Below are 15,704 nucleotides of genomic sequence, written 5' to 3'. Positions count from 1 at the left end.
AGATAATTTTTGTTTAGGATACCCAGTATCAGTTAGCTTGACTAAAATGTTTAGTGAGGAATGGAATTTTTCTTCTTTAAATAGCATGAACATATCGTGACACATCTGGTACTGATGGATTACTTTGCCATATGTGTTTTCTGCATTACATTGCTCTATCTGGTGTGATTTGTTTTCTTTTTATACTGAATATCAAATTTGTAGACACTTAAAGAATACACTCTCTCCATTTTGCTAGCATAATATTAAAGATAGTTTTTAAATTGTTTATAGCCTGCCTATTTCATAATAGAGCTATTTCCCAGAGTTGAATTTCATTAGATTTTATTTACTGGTCGAAGCCTAGTTTTAAAAGCACCCAGAAAATGATGAGGAAGCTTTAGGAGAGAAGGAACAATATTTAGACTAGGTGTATAAGTCAGCACTGTTTTGTTGTTTTGTATTACTGTAAGTGTAGTGAGACCCTCCAGATTGGCATGGAGTAAGCAATGTTTAAATGACCCCTTTTTTGCACAGGGATGGTCTGGCAAGAGCATCTCCCTCTGGGACCTCCTCCCCCCCTCTGCTTGTGAACTCTTGTGCTCCTTTTCTTTTATACTGGGCTCCATTGTCTTTCTGTTTTTCTTGCAACCTTAACCATGTGCTGGGCACACAAGCTCGTTGGTTTCAGAAGCTACACCATGACTTTTTGGGCCTGTCCAGGGCCACCGTTGTGTAAGGACACACACACAAAGTAGGCTTTATTTGAAATTAGAGGTCATATTTTCTTTTCCTTCAGTTTCAGGAAAGGGGAAGCAGCAGATAACTGTTGCAAAAGGAATTAGAATATCCCAGAGAGACTGAGGTACTAAATGAGGGGGCATGAGTAGTTGATCAAAATGCTATGATCACAAAAGAAGTAGTCATGGGCATTTTAAATCATTTTGTGGTTGAGTTACACAGAAATTCACATGTTATAAAACATAAATAGAGCTATGCTTTATTTTCTATTATTTAATAATCACATAGGGTGGAGAAAAATAGCTTACAACAAAGCCTGAAAATTTATTTTTTAATAAATAAAATAAAAATATTTTTTAACAATTTAGAATACTTGGAATCCAATTTTTGGATTATTTTTTAACAATAATCCAATTTTCAGACTTTGTTGTAAGCTATTTTTCTCCACTGTATTTGCTATAGAATATATAGGAGAAACATTGCTTACAACAAAGCCTGATTGGATTATTTATGTTAAATAGTAGGTGTACAAGCTGTGTACACTGTGGCAAAAAGCTCTTTAGAGCAAGACATAGTTGCATGGTTGTTTTAAGCATTTACCAGCAAGTAAATAAGATACCATACCAGCTTCTTTCAGGCGAGCTAGTATTTTCTCTTGCAATGCATTCACATTCGCCTGCCTCTATGCATCACAGTAAACAACAGTCGGGTCATTTTGCTAGTCATGTGACCCATATCTGTCAAAGAATGCGGTTCTTGGCACTTTTGAGCAAGGAAGCTGACCAGTATTTTCTTCCATTTCATTTGTTTTTAAACACCTTATCATCTTCACCTTACAACTCCTATGCTGTACAAAGGTAGGAAGAGACATTCATTGAGTGATTTTTTTTTAGTAGGAACATTTATGCCCTAGGCTAGGCTAGCTAATTAGCCTGCTATCCAAACTTATTTGAGGATTCCAAGCTTAACATGCATATCTTTTGTGATTAAGTCTGGCTTCAGCTTTGTTTAAAAACATGTTGTTGCTAGTTGTTGCTATTTGTGAATGTTCTTTAGTTGTCTGCTTACTTAATGGGGGAGGGTGACAGTTGTGCAGAATATGAATGGTCAGAAAATACATGTGGGAGATGAGAGAGAGAAATAGTTTTCTTTTGCACTCTCACGTGTCTGCTTTTCTGTCACATGTCTGCATGTCTGTCTTACATTTGAAGATGTGTGCCCTTGGCCATTTTGTTCAAACAAATTAATCTGTAAACAATATTTTACACTTCAGTTAACTTTTGTTAACAAGCAACAACCAATATTAGTCTAGGGTGTGTACTGCACACACGCGCACACACACACACACACACACACAAAGTGACTTGACTTCAGCAACTGGGAGCTGACTGGTCAGGAAGGTCAGTCAGAATAACCAGATCGGGACATTCCTAGGTTGAAGGAAAATGTCTAACCAAATTGATGAGCTAGAGGAGTGAGGTGTTTAAAAGTAAGGAAACAAGGGTGTTTGAGCAAATATTCTAACCAAGTCAAATATACACAGTCAAGTGTCCTGCTCCTTTCCTAAAGCACCGGCAATTGTTAGGAATACATGATTCACACTACTGAGCTCCACCCCCCACCCCCCGTTATCTGGCACAGACTATTTATTGATAGGGTTTTCTCCAGGTTCACTCTTGTTTCTCGTTATTTCTACACCCAAGCTAAGAATAGCTCCAGTGTAAACTGGGAGAGAGGGAAGCATGTATGGCCTGAGCCTCACATGAAGCGCCTCTTCTCCAGCTTAGCGTTCCATGAGCTTTAGTTTGTCTGTTTTATCAGCTCTCTTGTCAGAGGCCTGATGGCTTTCAGCTTCCCTCCCCCAACACACATGGAGTGTAAAAGGCCAGCGTCATGAACTCTCACTCCAGGAATGCTCACTCCTTACGTGGGTCAAGGCCCTACTGTTTACACAATTCAGCCAGAGGAGCTACACACTATTTGGACAAGCTTCCAAACACAGTGTCTGGAGGTTATCCACTGGTACTGTCTGTTTTTGTATATGCATACTTGAATGTGTCTGCTTTTTTCTGTGTTTAGTTTTTTACATGTACATGCATGTGCATGTACAGCCTTCACTTTAAAAAATAGTGCTGTTTTCAAAAATAGGGACGTATCACTATTTGATCTTTTTTCAATATCTGTTAGATCTTCTTTTCTATCTTCTTTTTCTATTTTTAGATACAGATTATATACACTCACGTGAAAACAAATTACACCTTATCAATCTCTCACATCATTCTGGAGAAATTTTGGCCCACTTTACTGTTCATTGTGGGCATTTGTTTCTGCACATCTCTCTTAAGGACCCTCCACAGCATTTAAATTAGGTTGAGGTGGACTTAGACTGGGCAACACCTTGATACTTTCTTTTTAGCCATTTATTTAGCTATTGTAGATTTGTTGGTGTGCTTGGGATAATTATCCTGTTACATGACCTAATTTAGCTGTTGAATGGGTGGCCTCATATTTGACTTTAGAATGCTTTTGGTATACAGAGGAGTTTTTGGCCGACTCAATGACTGCAAGGTGCCTAGGTTTTGTGGCTGCAAAACCTGCTTGTGTCGTGCTTATTAATGGTTAAAAAAACAAGGCAAGCCATATTGCTTGTTATGGAGTCTTTATTTAGCACAGGTCAGTACAAGCAGTTGCTATGCAGCCATACTGGACATACTGGTGATTTACAAAGATAATGTAGTATAGTCATTTTGAGGTTTGAGTTTGGTTGTTTCTTGTTCTAAATCTTTCGGATCTTTTGTAATTTCTCTAGATACCACCCAGAGCAACTACTTTCATTCCCCACTGTTAGTATCCCTATGACTAAAATCATTTTAAACTAAGTACAGTAGCCCAGTTGACACTTTGTAATGTGATAGGTCAAGCTAAGTGTTGTCTGCTCAGTTGTAATGCTTCTCAAATTCTGTTTTGTATGTCTCTGCCTTTTCTCATGTCTGTTTCATCTCCAGGAAGAGAAGGGCATTTCCTGTGAGCTAGTTCAGCTAGACTTCCTGAAGTGCAGCGTGGGATTTCCTTTCATGAGGGCGCAGACCAAGGTGGGTACACAAGTCAGTTTACTGTCACTTCAGCTATGAAACAATACTAAGTAGAGATACTATCACAACAGCAAAAATTATTTAGGTTAGACTAAATCCTATTCATGAATAATGAAAGAAAGTATTATAATCTAGATATGAGAGTTTTCTCAACAGTAGATAGACTGATTGGTTAAGCATTGGCAGTTTAGGTGGGGACGGAATCATCACTTGCAGTATCTTCTCATATAACACTCATTTTATGATTATAATGTTACTTTGGGGGGATTTGTTGGCATTTTTGTATTTTGCCTTTCTATATTTGTGCCACTTTTTTACGATCATTATTACTTCTTTGAAATGTATGGGTTGATGTAATATTTTATAATAATATAAAATATATAGACCCAAAGGGCATGGTATTTGGGACTTGTGGACTTGAGGATGGCATTATTTGATTTATCTTTCTTATATGTCCACTTTTATTTCTCTTTTAGTACCATCTGTCCATACTTTTCGACACAAGTCATCTGTCTGGTGAAAATGAGACATTGTTATTTTTAGTACATGCCAGGAGGTGAGCTTTCATTGGTTTTCATGATTAATAGACTTTCTCTGAATTTACATGGTCCACATTGTTTATTGAATGCTGCAGTGTATATATTTGTGGCTAAAAAGCAGTATTACTTATTTGATCCCTTTAAGAAAATTTGAATGATCTTGTAAAAGGTATTAGTTTTGTACTGCTAACCAGATGTGTTTTCTTTTCTCATAAACCTGTAATACACATTACATCTGAAAAATGCTTGGATTTAGTCACATGGTAGCTCTCCTCATTTAAAGATGTCTTACAGTAGTGACTGAAATAACATAGGCATACACATTCATATTAGACTGCAAATGCACACTGAATAACACTGTGAGATTTTCAATCATGGGGTTTACTATATGTGCTGTTTTCTAACAGAAGCCCATTCATTTACAAAAAAGGGATTACGGATGATATTTCTAAATGTTACTTCAAATTTGAGGAAGAATGTTGTTTTTTTTAACTTAGTGCAAACCCAGAGCATGAGAACAAACTACATGACAACACCTTGGAACTGTCAATCCCATTGGTGCATGAAGTGGATACAGCTGTCACTGGGTAAGAGTTTAATCTGATAAAGCTGTACAATAATGCTTTACAATAGTGTTGATTGTGAGGAATTCATCCCTGTGTAGTGTAAAGATTTTCTTTCCTTATAATTGCAAGTTCAAGTTCCTTTTTTTTTACTTGTATTTGTTTACAATATAAGCTGTAATCAGTACTGCATTGTATACACACTAACAGTGTTAATTAAGGTTTGAACGGAACATGGGCTTTGTAGCTATACTGGTTTAGGCAAATGTAGTGCCAGGGTATTTCAGAATAACATGGTTCTATCTAAAAGATTGTATCAAGTCTTTAAAGAAAGCAACAGGTTTTATGAATGCAATTTATTGTCATTTACAGTCATAATCTTCCTCATAAGTTATTGTTAACTTATTGTGTTTCAAGTATACATTAGGTCCCAGTATTTTGCTTAATTGGCACACATTATTAATGAGGAAGCATCAAACTGTCAGTATTCAATCAAATATGATATGTTAATGTAACTACTACCAAAATATATATTTCTTTTTCTCTTCAGTGTGGCTATTCCTTCCTCTTTTGTGTATGGAAACTCAGTTGAGGCCTCCCGCTTTGTTCAGCTGGAAGATATGGAGTGCAACTTTCAGCCACTCAATTTCACCTTCCAGGTGTGCCAGCATTCTTTGTGTTGTACAGTATAACTAAAAAAAAGCTTTAGTGTTGTTAAAAACACATCTTGGTGCAATTCAATATGTGTTACTAATTCTTCAGAATTCATTCAACAAATATGATTGAAAATTAACTTATTATGACTGTATAAATCCATTTCCCTGTTGTTATTCTAGGTGATAAATAACGGGCCCAGCAGGCTGCCTGGCTCCACTGTGGACATTAGGATACCTAACAGACTGGTTGGCAATGGGGCAGACATGTTCCACATCATAGATACACAAGTGAGTCCCACAAGTCCACAGACTAGAGTTGGTACTTGTAAACATTCTAACTTAATTGTTGACATTTAATACTGTAGTTTAACTACATCCGTCATCACAGATTTGTTAAAAATCTGTTAAAAATATGTTTTCTGTCTGTAAAAAAAATATGTTAGAGGACCTGGCCTGTTCATTTGTCTTTACAAACATAGGTACAGTTTAATATTACCCTCCCCCAGTAATTAGCATTTTTGCTCATCAACCAAGTACACAGTATAGAAGTATGTTTATTATCTTGGTCGGTTATGCTTGCACACTGCCTTATCTGTGCTGTTTGGAGGACTTGAAAAGCTTAGCAAAGTCTTTAGCCTTGGGTTTACAGTTAATATAAAGGAGAGATTCTCTGTGTTTTTGTAGCTACCTCTGGTAATATCACATTTTGTCTCATAGCAACTTTTATTGTTGAATGGAGTAACACAACACCACCTTTCGTAAGATGTTTCCTTAACCTCTTGCTTGGTCTTATTGGTATCTAAGACTGGAGTTCGGCTTGTTAATAGAATTAGTTTCTGTACCGGTCCACTTCATATGGCATTACTTAGTTAGGGATCAGGCAGCTCAGGCAGCTCTATATCTGCTAAGGCTTGGTTCACTCTACCTGTGTACAGTAGCTGACTAACTGCACTCATGTCACAACACATTTTCTTAGTAAGTAATAATTTAATAATGTATATAAGCCCAGTTCAACTTAGAAAATACTTTATTTATTTATTTAATTAATTAATTTGCATTAACTGTGCTGACATCAGGGAAAAATATAAAATGTGCAGGGCAGTGATAATCCTGGACAAGGAGTGGTCTAAGGTCTCAAACGTTTTCTTCAGGCTATTTCCAAGGATACTGCCAATGCAGGTATATTTTTAGATTATGATGGGATATATTATGAAACCGTAAGTTATTATGGGGGTTAATTAATTAATAGGGTTTTAACTTTTTGCTTTATTTGTTTAGATTTTTGCCTTCATGGTCCATCACTGTTATTACATGAGTACTAAAGTAAATTATTACTACAGTAGCAGCGCTCCCAGGTTCCAAGGCACTGCCCAGCCAAGGAATGTTGTTCACACAAGACAAACACCAAACTTGATTGCAAATGCATGTGTGGAGGCATTCCACTTCATCAACCTGCTGAAACCGCACAGGGTATTTTTACATCAACATTCGGGGCCGTTTGCTTCTGTTCGTCACTGAGGCCACACACTGGCCAGGGGTTAGGAGATGTTTTAAATCGACATGCTGCTGAGTGGTTAAGAGAGCTCCCTTGGTTGTTGGATTGTTGTCGAGGGAACCCTTCTAAAAGATACTCTTGAGGGCAGTTGTAAAAACGTCCTATGAGAACAACGTAGTGCACTGGTGTGAGAGTAAAACAAAGGGAGGCCATGGGATACATCCTCATACTGGGCCTTTTTCTGGCTGGAGAGGATGAGGTAAAAAGCAGTATTTGGGGAGGCTCCCTGGGGTCAGTGAAACGGGCTAGAGGTTAGGCAATAAATCACTCCATATAGGGAAACCTGTTAAGGAGGGGCTCCTAAACTCCTACTGAGATGGAACTTCCTTCAGTTCTTTATCAGCTACACTCTCAGAAAGGACCAAACTGTCATTGAGATGGTACTGTGGTGGTACCTTCAAGGGTACAGCTACAGTACCTTTAAACTAAACTAAACTAAGAAGGTACTAATATAGCTATTCACTGGGAAATGTAATGTAGTGTACATTTATGGTACACAGTTCTTTGAGGGTACATTTACAATGTTTGTACTTTGGGGAACAAAAATGTGTAATGGTCATGATCATCATAGTACATTAGATCAGACTGGTAGGACACATCAAATGTATTTATAGACCAAACCTTCCTTATTTGCACCCCTTCTTGTGCATCATCCCTGTATTAATATTTTCTGACTGTAAAAACATGAATACATTCGATTATTTACCTGTAGAAAATCTAATTACTGATATAACCATTGATCAAAGTATTAAAAAGCTCCTATTTCACAAAAATAACTGCTCAAAAAAATTGCAACGTATGCAGCTTTTCATAGTGTACTCTCGTGTTTCTCCTACAGGTGGCCGAAGGTCGAGGGAACTGTACATGGCACAGGAACCCCACACCGTGCACCATTCCTCAAGATAGAGAGAGCATTTTTCACACCATCTTTGCCTTCTTTACTAAGTCGGGCAGGAAGGTCTTGGTAAGTAATGAATACAGTTTCTTTTAGAGTAGATTTGAACATTTATGTTAGGATGAATGCTTTTCAAGCCCAATCTGCTTTTCTGTGCATATAACGGAGAATACGAAATTACTTTTTTATTGTGTGTATAAGCCAAATACACCATAGTGCACAGTGACCTGCCTTATTGAATTAACATGTGTTATTAGTATCTGTTTATGTGTGCAGTGATGTGTATATAATTGGTGGTAAAGGGGTTGGTGATTTGCAGGACTGTGACAGACCTGGGAGGGCCTGTCTAACTATCTCCTGTAGCCTGGGATCACAAGCTAAAGAAGAAGCTACAAGTATAGATGTGCAAGTGCTACTGAACACTGAAATACTGACAAGAGTAAGATCATTTTTTATCTGAATGACAATGTCTTGTAATTTAAAGAAATTATCAATGCAACCACAACCAAAAAAAGTGTTTTCCCAACAGCCTTAAGGTCTTGAGATACACTTAAGGACCTTAATGTACACATGTTTTGATTGGCTTGCTCAAGTCCATTTAAATAAAAAGATAACATAAGGATGTGGGAGTTCATTGAGTGTAAAAGTGTATAGCCTTTTATTCAGTAGAAATGGTGGCTGAGGGAAATTAGTGTATTGTCATTATGAAATGCAGTTAAGGCCTTGGTTTAAATGATGAGTCCTTTTACAAATAACTCAAAATGTCAGAAAGTAGCAAAATTATATTGTGCTATCAGTATGAACTTATGTGCTCAGTAGCAACAGCTGAATGTTTTAACCAGGTTAGATAGCTGTGGCTCAAATATACAAGCTGTACCAAATTAAAAGAGGTTCTCTGAAAGGATATAGGAAAGATGAAAGGATAGTTAGATAGATGCTATAGATAATATAGATATAGATAGGTTAATTAGATTACTAGTAAAATGTGCATGTTAATTGGGTCAAAAGCTGATGAGACTAACTTAAAAATTCAGCATCAAAATAAATGGTTCTCAGGAGAGAATGGTGAGATACATTTGGTGATTTTAGCTTGACAGTCAAAACAGGAGCAGAATGAAAACTTAAATTAATGGAAAAATTCTTAAAAAGAAGAAATCAAAGAGCAACATCAAGTCAGCCTTCGCAAACTTAATATTCATGTTGTGAAGTTTTTCGCAAACACATCTAGAAAGAAAGTCACAAAATGGATTTAATGTGCAAACATGTCTGAAGTTTCATTTGTGTTCTGAACAGGACAGTTCCTCAGTCATTCAGTTTGTGACACGAGGTCATGTTCAAGTGGACCACCGGGCTATGGAGGTGTCAAGTGGCCTACCAGAGGACATTTCTGTGAGTATTAGGCCACTACTTTTATTCAAACATACAAATATATATGAGAGTTGCCAAGTTACTTGGCATGACATTGAGGAAAAAGCTATTGCTTAGAATTTTAATCCTGGATCATGACCCATAGCCCCAGACACCCTCTTGTGCTCTGAGTAAAATGAAATTATCCATTCACTGACTGTAGGAGCAGCTGAGAATATGGGTAGATGAGGTCTGGACAATAGTTCATGTGTTTTTTTTTCCTTCAACTCTCCTCATATAGGCTGATTGGCAGTCCCAGTAGAACATGAGACAATGTAATTGTGTAGGTGACAGTGTCTTTGAGCAAGGCTCATCTTGCCACACAGCTCTTAGCTGATTGGGTTGCTGCCCCAGTCTTGACCAGTTGACCTCCATGCTCCACCAGACCTAAGCTAATTCAGGATGGGACTATAAATTAGACATTAGCCAGTGTTTTGCCATGTCTCTGCCAAAAAGGTATTTTCCTTCCTTTACTTCAATAAAAAGGATTAAGTCTTGCCCCTTTTCCTACAGATGTAGTGAATTAGTGACCACTGCAGTCATTTCTGAGACAAATGTAATAAGGAGATTTATCTGCATTGTCTGCTTGGTTCAGGCAGTTTGGCTTTTCATGCCACATTTAAAGTCATATTTTTGTTAATGTGTTGTAGACTTCTGAGGTTACGTTTGTACATCTACATGTGTGCTTGGGTGTACATGCTGGAAGAAGGCTTCTGTTGAATTTCCATCTCTCTACATCTGTCCGTCTCTCTCAAACCAATCATTAGTTTTCTTCACCCTTTCCATGAGGACTCGTTTAGGCCTTTTGTCAAACTTTCTAGTGCAAACATTCTATATTGTCAGTGTCATACAAAAACACCTTAATGTTTTTCCAGATAATTTCGGACCATTTCTAATGGATATTAGATTCTTGGGTGAAGAGAAATGGTTTCTTAGTATGTTTATAGGACTGCCTGTGATTATGATGGCCTTCTGGTCTAACACATAACACCTTGTCTATGGAGTGTGTATGTGAGTATGTGTGTCTGTCTGTATTTGTGTATGTCTAATCCCTTTGTTTTAACTTGCAGCTGGTGTTTGAGGCACTGCACAGTCAGGAGCCCAGAGGTTATGTGGTGGGTTGGATTATCGCCATCAGCCTGCTGGTGGGAATCCTCATCTTCCTCTTGCTAGCTGTGCTGCTCTGGAAGGTACTGTAATAATCTGTCTGAAATCTGAATGTCTAACAGTTATCAAGTTTGTGAATTCTGCATTGTTTTACCCATACCTAACCTAGAAACCCTGTATGTTCATATGGTTGGCTGTCTGAAATGGCCACTGTCAGGTAACAGTTTAGCAAGTAGATAAGAGTGGTCTTGGCTTGTCTAGTAAAGACACCTACTAATGAACAGAACTCTGGAGAGAGTAACATCCTAAGTAAAGTTTGGATCAGCTTCCAATATCTTCTGCCAAGAGAACAAGCGAAGCAGCTGTGTATCAATTATGTCTCATTTTCAAATGTACTGTATGACTCATGTGCTAGTTGAGTCATAGTTTAAGACCTTGGATACATAGTTTAAGAAACTTTGGAAATGAAGTTAGTAGCTACATCAAAAGTAGTCAAAAAAATCTGACAGACAATTAAATGCATTAGGCATTCTGTTGTGATTGGGTTAATCTAAGTGTCTCAGTCTAATACTTTGTATTGATACTTGTACTAAAGTAGTACATTGTCAGTATATTTGATCCATATCATTTGTCTCTAACTTGATTTATTTTGTTAACATTCTTCCAGCATATCCCAGTCTACGTCCATTAACATTAAGACATTAAGAGTCTTTCACCCCCTTAGTGTCACGTGCCCTGTGTGTAGTTCAGTCTCTTGTTCACACACTCTTGTTATAAACGGCTGCTTTTCTTGGGCTGATAGCTAGAGGGGCTAATTGAAAGCACCCAGCCTGCCTTAAAGGACCATGAAAAGGACAAAACTCAGTTCTGATGATAATTTACAACATACCCCCATGCCAGGAAGCTCAGTCTCCAAAAGGAAGTGGCAATCAAATTGATTTCAGGAGGCCCATTTCATTCCTTCTTATATCGTTCTTTTAGTTTTTTTTTCACTCTTCGGTTTTCCACTGGGAATACCACAATGAAACTTTGGAATGCTGGTACAGGGATATATTTCCCTCCCATTCCCCAAGACCCAGAATCTGCCAAAACAAACCCCTTTTACAAGAGCTGCACATGTCCAGCAATGCTCTGTTCAGGAAATGCCTGAGGAGAGCAGAGGTCTGGATCAATAAACAGCACTCAAAGCAAAGACAAATCCACCATGTCACCCAGTGAGGAACATCATCGTTACTGCACTGGCACTTACTGTTTTTTAAAGTACCTCCGTTCCTATACTTATCTTTTTGACCGCAGAATCCAAAAATACAGGTTGAACTTACACCAAACTTACATCAAATGTTTGGTATGCAGATCCAAGGTACTTTCAGGGAGCTGGACAAAGTCTGATACATTGCAAGATAAATAATGGTTGTGAAATATGTTCCATTATTTTCTATTTGTTTTTTTCCACCCATGGTATGCTTATTTGTTTGTTGAAGCAGCAGGTCAGCCTAACATTTCAAGTCTATTTCTGACCAGTAAATTATCTCTGTGATTGTAATAATTGGCTACACTTAAACTAACATACCTGAGTTTTATCACACATACACTGTAATTCTCACGCACACATGCATACTTATAAAACGTTTAGAGGGAAATACAAATAGTTTTACTATATGCTATACAAAAAGTATATGAAGGTTTATGTGCAGTTCACAAGTCTGGCAGCATTTCTGATCTTCAAGGCAGGCTAGATGGTTGGCTAGGAGAGTCAGAGTTGGGGTGAGAGGTGCCTATGTTTGTGTTGTGGTTTGAATGAGATGTGAATTGGAGCTGGTGGTGGAGTGTGTTTTCTGAGCTTCTGCAGTAGTTCACCCCCCATTGTCAGCAAGCTTGGCTACTTGTAGTTGGTAATGCCCTGCAGGCAATTTCACACAGCTGATGGGTTTTTGGCCGACATCATACTACTCACCTAGCTGTTTTGACTACTTTGATTTTTTGTTTTTGTTTAATGTTGTCTTGTTTGCTTTGTTCCGTCCAGTCTCTAGTTCCTCTAAGTCCTCCTTAGGCCAACACATCTGTCTAGCATTGACCCAGGGCTTGTCACTATTGTATTTAATTCCTGATTTAAACACAGATGTTCTCACAGAAACTGATATTGGATGTCACAGTGTCAGTACATTCATCCAAATCATTCCACCACAATGGACACAGCGAGAGGCAGTGACAAGTATTTTGACCTGTCTTCATAGCCTTGCAACTCCAGATATGAGTCACATACAATGTAACAATAAGAGCAGACTATAGATTCAGGAAATTCTCAAACCATATTTCTATGCTGTATCATTGCAAATTAATAGCAACATTGAGAAGCAAGAGAGCTTTGATTCATCCAGGGGATTACATAAAACCTTGCAGGCCTCCCTTGCCTCACTTGGTCATTGTGCACAATAAGACAGACTCTGGACAAAAATGGCATCCATGAAAGAGCTGTATCCACTGCTGTCCAAAAAGAACACAAAGGATCTCATATTTGACAAGAAAAAGAACATTTAGATGACCCCCAAGACGTTTGGGATAATATTTTGTGGACTGAGAAGACTAAGGTGGAACTTTTTTGGAAGACATCCCGTTACATCTGGCATAAAGCTAACAGTGCATTCCACCATATGAACATCTTACCAAGTGTAAAACATGATGGTGGAAATGTGATGGTCTAGGGCTGCTTTGCTTCTGCAGGACCTGGGTGACTTCTCCAGGAACCATCATTTCCGCTTTTCATCAGAAAACCCTAAAGAAGAATGTCTGCCCATCTGTTTGTGACCTGTTTGTTAGTAGGCTTATGGAAAGTTTTCTAGTAAAAACATATGTTTTCCTTTAGGTTAACTACTTATCAAGACAGGATGTGTTTTTCATCAGATAGGAACTGCTCTGTCCCTTTTGTCGGAAGGGAAAAGTCTGTCCATCTGTCCTGTTAGCCAAATGTACATGGCCAATGTGCTGACATGCTGCAACTTTCTGTTTTGCAGATGGGCTTTTTCAGACGGCGTTACAGAGAGATCATTGAGGCAGAAAAGAACAGAAAAGACAGTGATGAGAGCTGGGACTGGGTCCAGAAAAGCCAATGAGAGCTGGAAGTGTTTATAGAAGAGCCAATAAGCTGCTGCCTTCACTATGGCCATGCCCTAAGACCCATACCCTCCAGTCTTCCATATGTGGAAGAGAAGAATATTCTCCAAATTTTTCGGAGGTTTGACACTTTTTTTCTACTGGTGGTGATTAAACTGACATTTAAGGTGACAGTGCGTCCCACCAGAGAAGACTCAATAGTAAAATTCCATTGATCCCAGTTGAGGTGGCCTCCTGCCAACCAGCCTGGAGAGATGGAAAGAGAGGAAAGGAGACTTCCTCAGAAGAGTATGAATAACGTGTCAAAACTAGCAGACAATAAATACCCTCAGGGCGCTGATTAAATGCAAAGATCTATTTTTTTTACATGTATTCCATGATGTATAGATGCTTCAGAAGGTCTTTTTTTGGCCTTCAGACATGTTGATTTTGAAAGCACTGATGACTGTTACATGCTGAAGAGTTGATGCTCTTCATTCAGATCTTCATTTTTACAGAACAATGCTCAAGAATGGAATGTTCAAAAATGGAAGCATTTCATATGAAGTGTAACAAGACAGAAGTGTCTTTAAATTAGGGGTGGTACCTCTTTCTTTGTTTAACTCCTCGTCTGGTTTGCCAAAATATATAAACATGCAGTTGTGTTCACCAGTTAGTTACATCAATATAATTCTCAAAGGAAAAAACAGTGGGGTTCTCATCAACACAAGTTATCAATTTCAGAGTCTGTCATCATCCTGCACATTGCACTGGATGGTAAGCAATTTGATAAAGAATTCTGAGTTCAAGTTTTGTTTTTCCATCCAATTTTCTGAAAGTGAGAAAAGACAAAGGTTACTTTAGTTGCCATGGAGTACAACTATACAACAATGCCAAAGTTCAGCTCATGCTCCACAGCTGCCTTTTTTATTTGTTATTATTTCTTTGTTTTTAATAGATCTGCAAGTTCAATAAAGTCCATTGGAGATGTTAATTAAAGGGATGAATTTGAGAATCCTACTGTCAATAGTCTCAAAATGTTCAAACATTGCACCTAAAAATAGGTGAGAATGTGCTGCACTTCAGCACTGGGCCTAAGCTCACTCTCTGGGGCTTATGGGAAAAGGCTGTTTTAAGTCAACACTTTGGAATGCAATAGCTCCCTCAGAACTTACATCTGTTACAAAGCATAGCCACACTCATGATCAGAGGTTTACAGTACGTTGTTGTTTAAAGTATTGGTGTACTGTTTAAAGACAGTCTTAATTTGAATGCAGAGGAAAAGTGCAAGTTGGGAAAAGTGTTTCAACAAAACACACGGAAACAGAAAATGCAAGAATACAAAGTAAACCACTATTTTCTGGTTTATAGTGTTGAGGTCTAACCCACTGAGCAACTGCAACTCTAATCACACCTATACTCATGAGTAGTTGCTTTAGCCAGCATTTCCTAAAGTCAAAGCTATTACCATTATCACACATCGATCTAGTTTTAGCACTAGAACATGCCTTATTTACAGTTCATCTCTCTGAAAGGAAATGAGACCAAAAGTATATTCTTTACACACTTGAAATTTTGTATTTGCCATCTGGTTTAGTGAAATCAAGGTAATGTTTAATAGCTGTGTAATTCACTGAAGGTTGATACTGTATTTTAGGTATTTTAACTGATAAATGACACCATGTTTTATACCAAAGCTGTTTTATATCAAAGTTATTTCACTGCTTACCATTAAGATTCTTTGACTTTACTGTTATCTAAAAGATTCACATGCAGAAAATAGCTTGTATATTTGACCTATTATGTCACTGGCATGGCAAACACAAATTCACATTTCTCCTCTGGACCTGGCTTAGTTATTTGCGCAGGCTTGTATCGGAGAGAGAAATACTTGACATTATAAGTGTAAAATAACTGTGAGTGTTTTCAGCAGTATCACCAGTATCACTTATTTTGAATAAACTACTGTCACAGATTTTTGTAAATGCATTGAGATTAATGTTTGTTGTACAAGCTAATGTGCAAGTTGTATATTTATCTATTGATTTTTCCCATTTTAAAATTAAATTTCACAATCAGA

At 37.8% G+C, this 15,704-nt stretch overlaps 1 protein-coding gene across 1 annotated transcript in view; it reads left to right on the top strand.

Annotated features, from left to right (window-relative positions):
- Window positions 1-15,704, top strand: part of itga9 (integrin, alpha 9) — a 65,515-nt gene extending 49,811 nt beyond the window's left edge. The window contains exons 19-28 of the mRNA XM_072677517.1: window positions 3,726-3,812; window positions 4,289-4,368; window positions 4,849-4,938; window positions 5,465-5,573; window positions 5,751-5,858; window positions 7,964-8,089; window positions 8,340-8,459; window positions 9,314-9,409; window positions 10,498-10,617; window positions 13,546-15,704. Coding sequence (XP_072533618.1) covers window positions 3,726-3,812; window positions 4,289-4,368; window positions 4,849-4,938; window positions 5,465-5,573; window positions 5,751-5,858; window positions 7,964-8,089; window positions 8,340-8,459; window positions 9,314-9,409; window positions 10,498-10,617; window positions 13,546-13,644 — 1,035 coding nt within the window. The 3' untranslated portion in view covers window positions 13,645-15,704. The remainder of the gene's footprint in view (window positions 1-3,725; window positions 3,813-4,288; window positions 4,369-4,848; window positions 4,939-5,464; window positions 5,574-5,750; window positions 5,859-7,963; window positions 8,090-8,339; window positions 8,460-9,313; window positions 9,410-10,497; window positions 10,618-13,545) is intronic.

The sequence above is a fragment of the Salminus brasiliensis genome, chromosome 4 (assembly GCF_030463535.1).
Source record: "Salminus brasiliensis chromosome 4, fSalBra1.hap2, whole genome shotgun sequence".
NCBI classification, from domain to species: Eukaryota; Metazoa; Chordata; class Actinopteri; order Characiformes; family Bryconidae; genus Salminus; species Salminus brasiliensis.
The sequence above is the reverse complement of the archived record's forward strand: the minus strand, read 5'-3'. Positions and strand labels throughout refer to the sequence as shown.